We start from the raw sequence: 15,542 nt of genomic DNA on the forward strand, positions 1-15,542 counted from the left end.
ACTCTCTCTTCCGCTTCGATCAGCAACTCTCTCTTCCGCTTCGATCAACAACTCTCTCTTCCGCTTGGATCACAAACTCTTTTTGCTGCGATCCCGGAGACTTTTTTCCTTCGATCAGCAATCATCTTTTCCACTTCGATCAGCATCTCGCTTCCGCTTCCATCAACAACTGTCGCTCCCGTTTCGCGCGCGCGCGCAGTAGCGCAGTCATGAATTCGCTCGACCTCGTCATAAAGAAGATGCGAGCATACTACATATACAGTACCAGCAAAAAAGACGCGATATTCTAGACTCCGCAGGCAGAAGGGGTATCATCAAAAGGTTCAGCGGTTTAGTCGCTTCCGTTTCGATCAGAATTTCCCCCTTGCGCTCCAACCATCATCTTCTCCCTCTCCCTTCGATCTCCACATCTCGCTCAAAGCGTCTCGTCCAGCGCCATCCTTCTCAGACTTCACCTCCATCGACGCAGACCATTACTCAATCAATTCTCGCGCCGCCCACCATCGCCGTTACAGGCCGCAGGCTATGGATTCTTCTTTCTCTCTGTCTTCTTCTTCTCCAACCATGTACCTAGCGCGCTCGTAGGTAGATAGCTTATGTAATTTTGATAAAGTAAAGATAACTGAAGACCCCCTAGTACCCGCGTACCAAAGTCTAATTCCCCTTTGCCTCAACGGAATATCTATCTTCTTCTTCTCCTCCAACCATGTACCTAGCTCGCCCCTAGGTAGATAGCTTATGTAGTTTAGATAAAGTAAAGATAGCTGAAGACCCCCTGGCAACCGCGTACCAAAGTGAAAGTCCCAACGAAATATCTATCCTCTTCTACTGCTAACATGTACACCACAGGCTCTCCTCCCGTACGAAAACCACGCTAGATGAGCCGGCAAGCACATTGAGTGCGTCATTCGCAGAGAAGATGCCCGCAGCAACGGGAACATATATGCCCGCTGCTCTCGGCACGCTGCATAAGCCGTCGTGAGCCTCCCTTTCCACGCATACGCGCTCAACAACACGCCGAACCCATCCATCCCTTGCGGCAGAGCATTCTGTGGATCAAGGTCTCGCTGTACACGTGAGGTTGCTTGTACAGCTAACTATACGTGCTATTGTACATGCCCGCGAAGACCTCTAGGGTGGCCGTTGCGTGCGTTATACGTGCTATTGTATACGCCCATGAAGGCCTCCAGGGTGGCTGTTCCGTCGGCGGAATATTCAAGCGCACATCTCCCAGGTGGCTTCATACGCAAAGACCAGGAAATAGTGCTTAGGCTTCAGAACCGCTGCGTTCTATAGCGCGAGAGCGATGAACGAACCACTAAACCGTCGACCTCGACGAAAGTGCTACGGCATCAAGACCGGGTATTCGTCCTCACGTAATGCTAACTTTTCTCTGACTATGGCCAAGCCTAAACGGTAGGCAGGGCTCTGAGAAGGGTAAGCTATCTTTCATAACCCGCTCCTCTATCTCTTCTGCACGCTGAAATGCGATGCTTCGAAAGCCCCAAAAGGGCGACGCCGGCCACCACCATCACCTGCGCCATATGCAAATGCCGTAAAGCTATGCGAACTTCAGCGAGACATAAGACATTAAATGCACTTCTCATGTCACATAGCATCAACGAAAACCCAAAAATCCAAAATCCAAGATCCAAGATCCAAGATCCAATTTCTACCCACTTCACTTCCACTTCAACCGGCCGAGCCCCTTCTTCGAGCCTGACGCCTTCTCCGCGCTCTCAGCATCCTTCTCTGCCGCTTCAGCAGCGGCCCGCTCATCCTTAGTCGGGATACGGGGCTGCTCCGCGAATCTGATACCTGGGGCGCGAGGCGGCGCCAATCTCTCCTGTTGTTGTTGTCCCCGATGCTGCGTCAGGTGCTGCGTGCCGCGACCCGTCTCAAGAGGATCGCCTGCCTCTTCAGCCTCCGAGTCCGACTCGGGTGAGTCGTCCTCGCCCATTCCCAGAGCGCCGAGACGCCTTTTACGTTCTGCGGCTGTCTCGCCTTCGTCCATGCGGCTCTTGGTCGGATGCGTGGGCGAGACCGAGCGGCCGTCCTTGCGCTCGGGGGAGGAAGAGCCCTGGAGGGCACCAAGCCGGCGGCGCCGCTCGGCTGGTGTTTCCTCTTCATCCGCATCCTCATCTTGCTCTTGCTCTTCCTGCGTTGCCGTTGCCTGCCCTGCGAGACGGCGACGCCGCTGAGCAGCTGTCTCACCCCTGGTATTATCCATCGAGTATTTGGCGAGGTCTTTTCTGACAGAATGGAAGGGGATGTCTTCGTTGTCGCTGTCCACTAGAGTGAGTCCCTCTGGTCCGCGGTTCCTTTGCTCGTGCTCCGCGTCCGGTGACTCGATTTTGTGTATCTCAGCTTGGCCTTCTTCTCCGACGACCGCGGGCACTTGAGCAGCGGATGCGGCTTGTCGGCGTGCAGCGTCTTTGGCGTCCTCCCTTACCTCGCGCTTAACGGGATCGGGAACATCGCTGTCCTCCACGAACCTGGCGCGAGCTTTGGGGTCGAGCTTCGACATCTGTTGAATGAATTCAGCCTTGCTCATCCTGCGCCCCCCAGCGGTGACAGTGAATCGAATCCGGTCATCGTCGTCTTCATTCGTTGGCTTCTTTCCATCTACTGGCACAACCGGAGTCCCGGATGGACCAGCGTCGGCGTGAGGAGCGGGAATTCCCATGTACGTGCCCATCCTACGGAGACTCTGCATAGCACGACCACCGGTTTCCGCCATGGACGCCTTGCGATCTGGTGTAGGACGGTCTTTTGCAGCAGCGGGAATGTCGTATTTCTTGAGTACTTCTCCGTCCTCATCTTCAACGATAATGGTGTTACCGAACTGATAGGCAAGCGCTGGACCACGCTTCTGTGCAGGTTTGTGCGTCGGAGGCGGTGCCGCAGGCTCACCTTCGCCATGGTGATGCCAGCCTGAGAAGCTTTGCATTCGCTTGCGCCATTTGTTGGGATGCTCTACGCTGTCTTTGACCGCATTAATTGCCGTTTCCGGCGCCTGCTCGGCTGTCCCGCCATGCTCAGTCTGTGCAACGCCATGCTCGACATGCTTCTCTTCTTGAAGACGGCGTGCTTCGGCATTGTCCTCGGCCAGCCTTGCATCACCAGTCTCACCCTTGCGACTCTCTCTGACTCCAAGGACGTTGCCCTCTTCATCTTCGATGACCGTCTTGTCGCCTTCTTGATAGATTTCCTCTTCAGATTCCTCGCGCTGGAGCTTCTCCTTCGTTGCGGAACCTTCAGGAGATTCATCGCTGGCGACAGCTAGCGTATCCGAGTCCTGTAATGGTGATGTAGCATCAGGCTCGCGACTGCTCCTGCTAGGCTTGATGGCAGACTGGGAGATAGGCCCACCAGGACCTCGACCGGCGTCCCACCGTCTACGACGAGCGGTAGGGCGTAGCGAGCTTGCCCGACTTGAGTTCTCCTCCTCTTTCTGGCGGCGTAGAAAGTGGCCAGGGACTCCCACTGGCGGTAGCAAACCCGGGCCGGTCGCTTCTGTTTTCTCATCCACCGAGGACTCCGAAGGTCTGCGGCCAAGGGACATGGATGACTTAGACCGTGACTGGATCCGGGGAAGGCGTTCCATCCAGCTTGGGCCCTCTTCGTTTGCCTGAGTATATGAGAGCGTTAAGGTGAGCGTGTTGATGTGCTTTCCAAGAGTGAAGACAGCAATAGAGCTTCCGTGGACCAAGATACTGCAAATGACCAAGAAGCACGTGATGGGCCAAATCATCTCGATGATGATCAAGTGTTCGAAACCGGGTTCTGGTAGCACAGCCAGCGGTGTCGTAGTCTCAGTTTCCAGTTCAGATCTCGCCAAAATAGCCACGAACAGGCCACCGACTCCAATAGGGCCAAAGTGTCCGGCGAATAAAGCCTCCCGCCAGGTCTTAATGTCCGGTATGAGGGGTTTAAGAGCAAGCATGACGGGAATGCGGCGGAAGAAGAGGACAAGTAGGCCGAGGACGACGAGTCTCCAGGGCGAAATTCCGATCAGCGGCGCGTTGAAGAGATCCCACGGGATGATGGTGCCGAAGTATACGAAGAATGCCAAGTTGATTAGCAAATCGATAACGTTAGAAACGTGAGCCTCTTCGGTCTTTTCGAGAAACCACCCATCATTGGAAAAACCTACGCCGCAGGCAAACCCTATCAGTAGGTCATCCATCCCGAGCATACTTCCTGAGCCAGCGCAGAAGAGTGCGAGGACAAAGTAGAAGACGAGAAAACTCTCGCGGTCGATCCAGTCTTTCTCGTGGGCATAGCGGATTGCGCGGCGGGCGGCATAGCCAATGCAGACGCCGTAGAAGGCGCCAAATATACACTCGTAAAGGATGGTGTAGCAGAACCAATGGAACGAGACCTTGCTGGCGTCGGGGCGGTAGCGAATGAGGTAAATAGCGAGGTACACGAAGGGGAAGGCCATGCCGTCGTTGCAGCCAGACTCTGCAGAGAGCAAATCCCGAAGATGCTTTGGAACTCGCTTCGCGAACTTGCCCTTTCCGACGACGGATGAGGCCAAGACAGGGTCGGTAGCGGTGACGCATGCCGCAATGCACAGACTGTCGAGCCAGTTGAGTTCAGCCTTAAACAACCACCAGATGAACAGACTCGTGATCAGCCAGCCGAAGGTCATGACAGGGACAAGCAGGAATGTAACCGACCGCCAGTGCTTTTCCATGTATGCGCGGGGCAATTCGACTCCCACAGCGAAACACTGTACGACCAGGACAATGCGGGAAAACTCAAGGGTAATCAGGTCGACATTACCCCAGGTTTCCGGGTCTATCAGGTTGGCGGCATGCGGCCCGAATATAATGCCACATATTGTTGCAACGGTAGCTTCGCCAATGTACAGCCGCTCCTTGATGATGGAGGAGCACAACATGAACAGGCTGGTGAAGCCGCCGAGGATGATGTACACCAAGTGCGGCTTGGTAATGGAAAGATGCTCCCACGCCATGGTGACGTGCTTTGTTCCACCTTGTGTTGCTTGTCTTTACTTTTGGCGGGACGGGTCTCAAGCAAAGCGGTCGTAGCGGAGGGTCTGCTATAAGGGACTGTGGCACTCCTATGGTACGGTAAGGAGGCGATATGGGGCGTGCGACCGTAGTCGTAGAGAGTATAGAGAGCGTGTCCTAACGAGTGCGGGTGGGGTTATGTGGGAAGGATATCGGCGGTGGGACTGTGTCGTCCAGAGTGGCGGCCGCTAACGAGAAAAGTCGAATGCGCAGCTGAATGCATGTATGGAAAGGTCGCGCCCAGTCGCCGCTCCCTAAATGCCCTAGAGGCTCGTCAAGTGCGAACAGTGCAGGTGCGGAGGGAGGGGAAGGCGGGCGTGGTAGTCGCCGCCGAGTGTCTACGAAACGTAGGTCAGCGATGAGACAGTGAAGGGAACGGAAAGCCCAAGACGCGGGTGGAAGAAGTTGGCGAGCTTACAAAGGCTTAAAGGCTGGGCAAGTCGTCGCGCCGCGGCGCTTTCAACGCTTGGGACCGAGAAGCTCAACCTGCGCTGGATCTTCGGAACCGCTCGTCAATCTCCAGATCGCAAGCCAGTGTGCTGCCGCGATATCCGCTTTCCACGCTTGAACTCGCTCAATTGCGCTCCAATGCGCGACACAAAGGCTCTTTGGAGGACGGGAGATGCGCTGCAGAGGCTCGCAGCGCAGAGAGTGCAGAGTTGGCGGGCGATGAGCGAAGGTTGAGCGAAGGATGCTGGCAGTGTTTAATACTAGTGCAGCATTATCGTGCTGGGCCGCTTGGCGTGAGAAACGAACCCTTGGCCCACGTCGCCTCCACTCAGCGCCCAGACAGGCGGCCAATCGCGGCACGCACTCGCCCATCGCCGAGCGCAGTACTCGCGCCTTGAACCCTCCATCACGGCCGCACTTATCGAACGCAGCAGTGCTCGGCGGCGAGGTGCAGAAGATACGAAGACATATTCATCTGAGGCGCTTGTGGCGGATTGCCTCTGCCGTCAAAAGCCGGTCTCGCGACCACAGAGCACTGCGCGCACTCACTCCCATTCACTCTCCCGACCAGAAAGTCCGCAAGCCACGTGCAAGCCATCAACGTGACGGGGGCGCTATCCCCTCGTCGACCTGCAGCGTGGGGCGTCTGACAAACATACCGCATCGCGTAGATTGGCTGAGCGCGCCGACATAGCGTGTGCAGGAGCGAGTTTTGGACCCTTTGTGCATCACATGATGCGCAGAATGCACGCGAATCTGCAGCCCGAGAATCATTCACCTCAGTCAGCAAATCAGGGGCGGTGCTGCGCCGGGGGCCCAGTTGCGGCGGTGTACGATGGACTAATCAACGCGCAGCTGAGTCGTTCGGATTGCGTTGGACAGGCACAAGACGCCGTGGTCGGGACGATGCTTTTTCGAAGCCTTCAGCGTCGGGCGCGCGACGTGGAGATTTGAGACAGGAGAGACATGGCGAGTAGAAACATGCCAGGTACCTGTACGTACCAGAATATATACAACTCCCCACGCCAATCCGACTACATACAACACCTAGCCTTCAGCGAACACCACGTCGCCAGCCCAGCATAAAGCAGGTCCCTCCATCCCCGAGTGCGTGCCCAATAGATACCGGGATATGCCCATAAAGCTTCGACCCACGACGCCTCCAGGTCCATCCTGGATGCAAGCTAAAGCACATTTTGACCAACCCCGAAAAATCACCTTGGGAATTAGACATAAGAAATCAAGAATGCTATGCCCCTGCCGCCAGGGCTATACGCGCCCGAGTAGGTACCCCAAGATCCTTTTACATAAATGTCGTCATTACGTTCGTGATGCGGCGCCCGGGCGCCGTCAGGCCCAGCTTAATGCCCAACGGGCAGCCACGTTCGCCGCTCGTCCAGGCTCCTGCTGTTAACGCGACTCCCCGGAGTCAAGGGTATCTCGACACGACTGCGGCTTCCTCCTACCTCCCCCTCACTATCTTCGTCGTACGTGTCAGATAATCTGGCGAAGTAGTCTGCCAAGCCGGTAGTGGGAGAAGCGATGCTTTCGTAGAGCGGAGGGGGAGTCTCTATAGGCGGTGGTGGTTCTTCATCATCGAACGGTGGTGGGTTGAACGAGGGTGCTCGAAGAAGGTGTATCGGTCTTTGTAACTGGGAGTCTGTGGGTCCGCCGATGTGGGCAGCTTGTGGGCGCGCAAGAGCTGGACTTGGTAACGTGGCGTCCGAGTTGCCTCTTGAGCGCGATAATGAGCTCAAAGTCGGTACAAAGCTGGTGGGTGAAGTGCGCCGAACAGGCGCCCCAGGACAACCGCACTCGGGCATCCGCGCAGCTCCGTTACTGGGTTCCGGTGATGAGTATGCCGGCAGAGCCGTATTCGCTTGAGTCGCTTGGCAAGAAAGAATATGGAAAGGCGAGTCGATGGAGATCTCGAAATGCCGCCTCTTGCTTGGATCGTTTTGGTCGGGCTTCGAAAGTCGCATGACGATCTTGATCCAGTGGTGCACCTGGATGTTCTGATACGTGGTGTCGAAGTGCAACCTGGCAGATCTGTCTTTATCCTTCATGTTGTGGCAGCTCGGAAGCTGGACATTGAATTCCATCTCCGTGGGCCCCACGCCTGCATCACCGGTGCTGAGATCACCCAAAAGGTTGGTCGGATCCTGCACCTGGACTTCTTCGCCCCTCGCTGCTGCCGCTCTTTGATCATAGGGAACGCCACCGCCGGAGACAATCCTCATGGAGCTTCCTGGGAACGTACTTGTTGGAGGGCCGTCTGCTCGCTTCTCAAACAACTGGACTTTTCGGACCGGCTCCATCCGATGCACGCGCTTGTTGGAACAAAAGTACTCGATATTCTCAGTGACAAACACTTTTATCCTGTGGCACTGCACTTTCGCCAAAGGGGTCAGCTTGAAAGCGATGGGAACCTGAGCTCCGAGCGGGAACGATTTGCCTGAGATAACGATGTCATAGTGCAGCTGGTCCTCCCAGCTTCGGCTGATCGCAATGGGTTCAACCTGTTCCAGGGAACCTTCAGCTGGGGCACGGATGAGCGTTACTTCTTTCGTTCCCATGAGGTTGGCACGGAAGGCTCCAGCGCGCTCAACGATCGCTTCCAATTCGTATTTGACGGAACCAAGCTCGACATCGATGGTCTCAGGGAGATGGCTATCTAGGGGTAGTTCGAAATTGTACGTATACTCGCCCGGGTTGAAGGTCCTGTAACCCTTCTGTGCGACTGAAGGCCCGCTAGTTGATGATTCGCCCTTTCCGAAACTGCGCGACTGGTTTACTTGGAGAGACAAACGCTTCGCGTCCTTAGTGCTCAAGTTTGTTGACGAATTATTGGGCGATCCACTAAATAGGCCTTTCTGTGCTTGGGCGCTCGCCGGACTTTTGAACAGCTCAACACGGTCAGCGCCGGGACCAGCTTCCGCGGTGGGGAATTGCGCATTAAAAAATGGCCACGTGTGACCCATAATGCTATCTGTCTCCTCAAACTCGACCTTCTTGGGAGGAATGCCTTCATGTTCTGATTAGCGCATGGGCAGAAATTTGGAGCGAAAGGATTTCACCTTCAGGCCATTTTGTCGTTGCCTTCCCGCGGAACTTTAGCGTAATGGCCTTGATCTTTGCAGGCTTCGTCACGCGCAGATTCAGAGTGCCGCGAAGCATAGCTGTGCTCCGTTCCGAAGATGAGTTTTCTGTGTGCTCAAAGCCCTGCAGGAACAGCACCGGCTCAGTAAGAGCGATGCCGACAGTGATGCCGTTACCGGAGGCGAGAGGCTTCTCCTCCGGGACTGGCTTTACACTGCTACTCATCACGCTCTTCGCTGATGACCTCCCAGACGATCGGTGATCTACCAAGGCAGGACGCGGGCCGCCCACCACGGCAAGCGTGCTATTTGAGCTCCTTGGACTCGACCGCATCTCGCCTGTGGCCCACGACCACCGCCGGCTCTCGGGAGGAGACGAAAGAGAGGCTCTACGACTGCTTGTGGATGTTCGAGACGATGTGGATTCGGTCGGCTGCTGGTGGGGCGCAGCGAAGTGGGAGTCGATGAAGGAACGAAGGAAACGTTTGGCGTTATCCCGCGGACCCGCCAGCTTTTCTACGATGTACGACTTGCTGCTAGTCTGGCGTCGATATAAGGTAGGGTCGGGCGCAACGTGAGCGATGTGGATGCGGTGCGGCCGTCGATTCCGTCCTTGAAAGAGGCCGCGACGTGCGCGTGAAGGGTCGTGTAAATGCTCGGGGATGTAGGAGAGGCGTCCGCGATCGGTATAGACGTGATGGAACTCTGTCATGGCGGACAAGGTGTAAGCAGAGATCGATTGCGAGCGGCTCCGGCAGCTACGAGGCGAGGAACATTTGGGAGACGTGGAGAAATACTATAAGAAGCAGGAGACGTGAAGATCGAAAACAGACGGCTTTGTGCGACTCATTAAAGTCATGAGAGGGTACAAAGGGCTTCCTGGCTACGGTAGCATAGCCATGCCCATGGTTGATGCTTCGGGAAGGGGTTGCAGTGGAGTGCTCCTTGCGGAACAAAGACAAACGAAATGAGACAGGGACTCACACACGTCAAAAGACTGTCAGGAGCGTTGCGGGCATGGTAGGTTCAAATGGTTGGGCACCTGCCTTGGTGCAGCCGGGAGTGGAGCGGTCAACGTTCAGTGCGCGGAAGCGTGCGGGAATACCCTGCTCAGTACGTGGTGCGCTGGCTTGATGGGCAGTGCTGTGCCAGGTCAACAGCAGATTGCAGGGGCCGGCGAGTTAAAGAGCTCGCGGAACAGGGCCGTTATGAATTGCCAAACCAGGGCAGAGATGAGCCGTGGTCGACGCGCAGGGAAGCGGATGACGCGGGTGTGTGGGGTTTAGAGAGGCGTCGGCGGGGAGGATTGGCTGCGGAGAGGCGGTGCACGCGGCGATAGCGCGGATTATTCAGTGATGGCGGCGTCAAGACTGTGCACCATCTCAGTCGTCGGCGCAGGCAAAAGGGGGTGCAGTTTCTGGGAACACCGTGGACGACGCGGCCACTTTTCTAGGCGTGAGGTCGACAGCTGCTGAGATGGAAGCGCCGGACGCCAAATACGTCACCCGGGCGGGCTTTCACGATCCAAGGCACTCACACACGGGCAGGGCACTCTTTGCGCCCTCACCACAAGCAGTCTAGCCACCCGAGGTCGGATTGCTCGGCATCTCAAATGTCCTGTTGACCTGTGGGAAGCCCCGGACGGCTGCCCCTCAACACCACCGTGCGGCGGCCTGCAGCATGGCGATGGTGTCGTGCGAGCTGGCTGACGAAGGCACACGACTAAGCCACCCTGGGCGGCCTCGTCCTCATGTGAGGTCGAGACCAGAACGGTCGATACATACATCACCACTGGAGACGGCCAAGCTTTGGCATTCTGTGCATCCATCACCAGGGGCTCTCCGGGTCATGAGACGGCTTTCCTGTTTTCGAGGCTGCAGCATCCCACCGCGTTTTGCAAGGCGGGTGCGAGGGTTGGCAGGACGACCTCGCAAATCACGCGTTATTCCCGAGCTCAGGATGCCTGCTTTTGGGACGTCACGAAGAAGCGGGCCCCAAATCGCGCAGTGATCGGCAGCCGGGGGGTTCCTGCTTTTGGTCGTGCCCCAAAGTCCCATGGCAGACATGAGGTGATCGACAGCGATAGACAGCGACAGTCGGCGAGTTGCACTTTGCCATCACCGAGCGCGAGGCGAGAAAGAAGCTTTCTCCGGCGCAGCCCAGCGATTAAGCAATCCTGAACCGATGAATGCGTCATATTAATTCAGAAAAAGACGCAGTTGTGGGTAGGTCGGCAGGCACGCCTCGAAGTGGCGAGGCCGCGAATCTCGGAGATGGCACGGCAGGCGGCGGCAGATCTCGAACGATGTGGCGGTGATGCGCCGTTGTGGCTTCCCCCGATGTTGAGTCTAAATTACGCTCACGTGACCGCTCCCCGCAACGCGTCTGGCTCGCCAAGCTTTGATACGCGATGTTGCATTGCCCGAGCAGCGAGGCGCGACTTCGATGCATCAACCTCGACGACGATGGATGGCGCCATTGGGGGATATGGTCTGTCCGTCCCGGCACTCAACTATGTCGACTCCACGCTCACAGGACCCAGGAACGAGCCAGATGCCCCTCGCCGGGGCTGTTCTGTGCTGCACCTCCATCGCCCCCGAGCAGCGCGTAGGTACCTCCGTAGATATCGCGGGGCTTCACGCTGACACCGCATGACAGGCAGAGCTCGCAGCCATCGGCGCGCAGATGGGCGCAACCATCAAGCTCGACCTCACCTCGGACGTCACGCACCTCGTCGTCGGCAACATCAACAGCGCCAAGTACCGCTACGTCGCAAAGTCGCGCGAGGACGTCAAGGTCCTCCTGCCGCAATGGCTCGAGGCACTACGCACAGTGTGGATGGAGGGTGACGACGTCGACGTGGCGGAGCTCGAGGAGAAGTACCGGCTGCCGACATTCTACGGGCTCAAAATATGCCTCACTGGCTTTGACAATCGTACGGTCACAATGGTCATGGGACGGAATGGTGCTGACAGCGCATAGCGGAGCAGCGAAAGTTCATACAGGACACCGTCGTGCAGAACGGCGCGGAATACCACGGCGACTTGACCAAAAACATCACTCACCTGATCGCAGCCACCCCGTCTGGCAAGAAGTACGAGCACGCCGTCAACTGGAGGATGAAAGTAGTAAGCTGGGAGTGGTTTGAGCAGAGCAAAGAACGAGGCATGGCGCTGGACGAAAACTGCTATCATCCTACGATGCCGGCTGAAGAACGTGGGAAAGGCGCATGGGATCGTCGGCAGAGCACATCGCCTACTTTGGGCAAGCGCATGCGAGATACAGAGCAAGCCCAGATTTTAAATCCCCTGCGACGAAAACTACGGCGCTCTGCGAGCTCCCGAATGGGGAGCCAAAGCGAGGCCTTGTGGGCTGGCATTACCGCAGCTGGCTTAGAGAGGAAAAAGAATGAGGAGGATGACTGGACGGATAACAATTTTGCTAAGCAAGACGTACCACCGACAGATGCGCCAAGTGCAGAGGCGGAAGCGCAAGATGATGCGCAGCCCGAGGACGACTCTGCGTTTCGCCCTCGTCGGCCCCTCCCTGACGAAAACGGAATTTTCCAAGGACGGTTGGTGTTCGCGCACGGTTTCGACCAGAGCAAAGTATGCCATTGCCGGCCGCTGCCGATTCTAGTGATTCCAGACCAAGCTGACGCATACTCAGACCAACATTCTGCGCGAGCACTTGGACGGCAACGGAGCGATTGTGATTCGCGAATCTGCAGAACTCAACAAATTTTCCTCGGATGATCTTAGAAGGGGTTATCTCGTGATACCCCAAGATGTGCCGCTTGACCTCGCACCGCTTCCGGGAGGAGCGGAAGGCATGATCTTAGTCACCAATTGGTGGGTCGAGCGCTGTCTACACGGAAAATGCCTAGTGGACCCCGCAGACAACGTTCTATGCAGGCCTTTCAGTAAACTCAGTATTAGTGGTCAGTACTCCGAACTTTCCCAGCAAGGCCACCAGCAAAGCTGACGTCTCAGGGTTTGACGGCTTGACGATCAATATCACAGGCTTTACTGGCATCGAGCTTCTCCACGTGACGAAAGCAATTGCACTCATGGGTAAGGATTACGTGGGCACTGCCTCCGCTGTGCTGCACTTTTGTTGACTTTCTGCAGGGGCCACGTACGATGAGATTTTGTCCCTCAAAACTTCCGTCATGATCTGTCACACACGGAAGCCCAATCCCGACAAATTCAAATTCGCGACCGATAAGCACATTCCGGCTGTGCACGCGACTTGGCTGTGGGATTGCATACGCGGTGGCGAAGCACAGCCCTATGACACCTACCTACTAAACACAATCGTGCCTCATCCGCAGAAGCCGAAGCAAAAGCCTCAGGCTTCCTTCAAGGAGGTTCCTACAGCTCCGCTTTCTGAAGAAGACAGTCTCAAGCTCCGCCAGAAGAAGGCGCAGTCTGCAAAACACGGAACCAAACCCAGGGGTGGTGGTGCACGGCGTCCTGGCACGCTCGATCTTGCACTCTCTGGACCTACACCAATGTCTACGACAGGATCGTCTACTAATCCAAATACAAGCACTAATGATTTGAGTTTAGAGCAGGATGCGCAGCCTATAGGCGGCTTCGATGGCCCAGCTTCACTACCACTGCAAGACATCAACCCCAGCGTAAACTCCCCACGTAGGCGTTCGACCTCCTCAACAGGCTCGACCGCTCATCTAAATATGAAGACAAACTCTACGCGCTCGAACTCCATCTCAGATGCGCCGGTTATGCCGGCACCAGCTCCGCGGAAGTCGAAGCTAGGCAGGGGACCAACACCAGACTCCGTGATACCCGCAGGGGAGGATGACTCCGTCCTGCCTAACCCTGAACCGCACACTGAAGAGCCCAAGTCTAAACTTCCAGAGAAGGATTACTCCTCCATAATGTCGAAGCTTCTCGCGAACCGCAAGATCCCAACGAACCCTCCCAACGAAGAGTCTGGTCGCCGAAAACCACGTTCTCTCGGACGCGCTCAGTCTACCCGGTCAAACCCATCAAGCGTTGACGAGTTCCTTTCGCGAACGAGTTCGCGAGCGGAAGAAGAGGGCGAGGAGAAGAAAGTGTTCGAGGGGTATCAGCCTAGCCAGGAGCTCGGGTGGGATTCGCCGGGAGCTCAGAGGGCAAGAGAGAAGATGATTAAAGCGATGGGTGGGAAGGTCGAAGAGAGCAATGTCCTTGAAGGGATCGGGGTCGTGAGGGATGGGGCAAGTGATGCCGGATTAGGCCGGGCGAGTAGGAAGAGGAGGGGATGATTACATATTGATGGGTGTGAGATATGCGGTGGAAGAGATGTACAACTTTGGATGAAAATGCACAAAGGCGGTTATCTTGGGTTAAAGGAAGGTGACGCATAGCAAGCCAGGCGTTATGGGTAATGCATAGCGCGGCGTCAATAACACGCGGAAGCATAGAGACCATCAATCAATCGTATCTAACAAAGCGTTCGTTGCTCATACCACTGTTTCATTATGCCGCCGAATTTTACCATGCTCACTCTTTCAATCCGTATGTGACCTTCAGCCTCCTCGCTAAGTGCTCCCCGGCAGTGAGCACCTCACTCTCCCCGTCCGCATCCAGTCCTAGCCTTTCCCTCTGACTCTTCAACTCCTGAGCGCCTGTGTCACCGAAGTCCTCGATGACTTTACTAGGGACGGCTTCCAACTTCGCATCATCGAGCGGATGACAGAAATATGCCATGCTATACCGCTCCTCGCCCCCACCGCTGAAGGTCACGCGATGCACCGTGCTCTTCAGCATGCCGTTCGTCCAGAAGGACAGCAAGTCGCCGATGTTGACCAGGATCGGCGGGTCCGTCAGGGTCGATGGGAAAGGGTTAACAGGCACAGGCGCCCAACTGCTATCCTCTTTCAGAATCTCAAGTCCAGGCTGACCAGGCAGTCTGAACAGGAGAGTCACCGATCCGTAGTCAGAGTGCGCGCCTGCCCGGATAGATGCACCGTCCTCGGGAACAGAAGACTTGGGGTAGTACAGCATGCGGAAGATGGTGCCGGACGGGCCGCGCGATTGGTCGTGCCGCGTGGAGAACCAGGAGCTGCCGCCTTGGGAGGAGGGTATGGAGAGCGCGGTGCCGAGGAGGGTGAGGATGTTGGTGCAGAGCGTGTGGCAGGAGGTTTGGAAGCGGCTGATGAGATCGGAAGAGTCTGATAAGGGAGGTGGAAGGGGTTGGAGCTTTGGGTATGGCTCGGCTATGTTGAAGGCTCTGTGGGTTGGTGAGTTGGGTGAGGAGGAGGGGGAGATGGGAGGTGGGAGGTGGGATACTCTTTGGGGTCGCCTTGCTGGGAGGGAGTTAGCACTAAGACAGTCAATTCTGAGATGAAGACATTTCGGATTACAATATCAATGAAACTTTCCATTCGTACCTTCTGCCCTTTAGGATCAAGAGCCTCGCCTTGCATGGACACCCATCCGCGGTTCTTGCCTCCAGCCTTTTCGGAGCCCCAGGCGTATTCAGCCTTTTGGTCTGGAGATTGCTGGAAGTACTGACGCGACTAGAGATGGTCAGCAACGAAATGAGCTAGATAGAAATAGCTGTTATTACCAATTCGAACATTCCATGGATGTCCTTTGGCGATATCGTTACGCCGTCATTTTTGATAAAGAGGAAGCCATGTGTGGAGGCGGCGTCTAAAACTTCCTGGGCTACTCCCGGCGACGGATCCGATATGTCGATGACTGGGATTCCAGCGTCTTGCAATTCTGAATGGGGCATGGTGGACCTGATTGTAAGAATACCGTGGAGTAAGTGCTGACAGTGTAGACTAGGGACGATAAGCACCAGTGAGTGAGCTCGAATCGCAAGGAATCCCAACTGAAACTAAAAGAGTTTCTGAAGAAGGGAATATATATAGGAGTACCACGGCAAGCCGATTATCGAACGATATGATGAAAACGGGATGAGTGGGATGTCGGGC

At 56.0% G+C, this 15,542-nt stretch overlaps 4 protein-coding genes across 4 annotated transcripts; 1 reads left to right on the top strand and 3 right to left on the bottom strand.

Moving 5' to 3' along the window:
* Window positions 1-1,258: 1,258 nt before the first annotated feature.
* Window positions 1,259-4,984, bottom strand: BU26DRAFT_590144 (uncharacterized protein; the record flags this gene model as incomplete). The annotated part of the gene is made up of 2 exons (XM_033834753.1): window positions 1,259-2,112; window positions 2,188-4,984. 2 exons carry the CDS (start codon window positions 4,982-4,984, stop codon window positions 1,682-1,684), a joined length of 3,228 nt encoding a protein of 1,075 aa, XP_033686844.1. The 3' UTR covers window positions 1,259-1,681.
* A 1,535-nt stretch (window positions 4,985-6,519) lies between these two features.
* Window positions 6,520-9,461, bottom strand: BU26DRAFT_245966 (uncharacterized protein). The gene is made up of 2 exons (XM_033821073.1): window positions 8,570-9,461; window positions 6,520-8,517 (listed from the first exon to the last, which is right to left on the bottom strand). The coding sequence occupies exons 1-2, from the start codon at window positions 9,300-9,302 to the stop codon at window positions 6,854-6,856; spliced, it is 2,397 nt and encodes a 798-aa protein (XP_033686845.1). The 5' UTR covers window positions 9,303-9,461; the 3' UTR covers window positions 6,520-6,853.
* A 1,387-nt stretch (window positions 9,462-10,848) lies between these two features.
* Window positions 10,849-13,981, top strand: BU26DRAFT_245755 (uncharacterized protein). Its single transcript, XM_033821072.1, has 7 exons — window positions 10,849-11,084; window positions 11,133-11,197; window positions 11,249-11,525; window positions 11,573-12,198; window positions 12,260-12,530; window positions 12,583-12,663; window positions 12,721-13,981. Exons 2-7 carry the CDS (start codon window positions 11,144-11,146, stop codon window positions 13,860-13,862), a joined length of 2,451 nt encoding a protein of 816 aa, XP_033686846.1. The 5' UTR covers window positions 10,849-11,084; window positions 11,133-11,143; the 3' UTR covers window positions 13,863-13,981.
* On the bottom strand, window positions 13,657-15,529 carry BU26DRAFT_516593 (Clavaminate synthase-like protein). Its single transcript, XM_033828362.1, has 4 exons — window positions 15,170-15,529; window positions 14,991-15,119; window positions 14,890-14,906; window positions 13,657-14,830 (listed from the first exon to the last, which is right to left on the bottom strand). Exons 1-4 carry the CDS (start codon window positions 15,338-15,340, stop codon window positions 14,101-14,103), a joined length of 1,047 nt encoding a protein of 348 aa, XP_033686847.1. The 5' UTR covers window positions 15,341-15,529; the 3' UTR covers window positions 13,657-14,100.
* Between the last annotated feature and the right edge of the window lie 13 nt (window positions 15,530-15,542).

Source organism: Trematosphaeria pertusa, assembly GCF_010094035.1.
Source record: "Trematosphaeria pertusa strain CBS 122368 unplaced genomic scaffold BU26scaffold_4, whole genome shotgun sequence".
NCBI lineage: Eukaryota > Fungi > Ascomycota > Dothideomycetes > Pleosporales > Trematosphaeriaceae > Trematosphaeria > Trematosphaeria pertusa.

Excerpts from the sequence above, each read along its gene's own strand:
- BU26DRAFT_245966 (XM_033821073.1), bottom strand. The coding sequence starts at position 9,302 with ATGACAGAGTTCCATCACGTCTATACCGATCGCGGACGCCTCTCCTAC. Across the intron at positions 8,518-8,569 it reads AACGACAAAATGGCCTGAAG|GCATTCCTCCCAAGAAGGTC; the intron begins GTGAAATCCTTT and ends CAGAACATGAAG.
- BU26DRAFT_245755 (XM_033821072.1), top strand. The coding sequence starts at position 11,144 with ATGCCCCTCGCCGGGGCTGTTCTGTGCTGCACCTCCATCGCCCCCGAG. Across the intron at positions 11,526-11,572 it reads CCTCACTGGCTTTGACAATC|CGGAGCAGCGAAAGTTCATA; the intron begins GTACGGTCACAA and ends GACAGCGCATAG. Across the intron at positions 12,664-12,720 it reads GAAAGCAATTGCACTCATGG|GGGCCACGTACGATGAGATT; the intron begins GTAAGGATTACG and ends GACTTTCTGCAG.
- BU26DRAFT_516593 (XM_033828362.1), bottom strand. The coding sequence starts at position 15,340 with ATGCCCCATTCAGAATTGCAAGACGCTGGAATCCCAGTCATCGACATA. Across the intron at positions 15,120-15,169 it reads TCCATGGAATGTTCGAATTG|TCGCGTCAGTACTTCCAGCA; the intron begins GTAATAACAGCT and ends GACCATCTCTAG.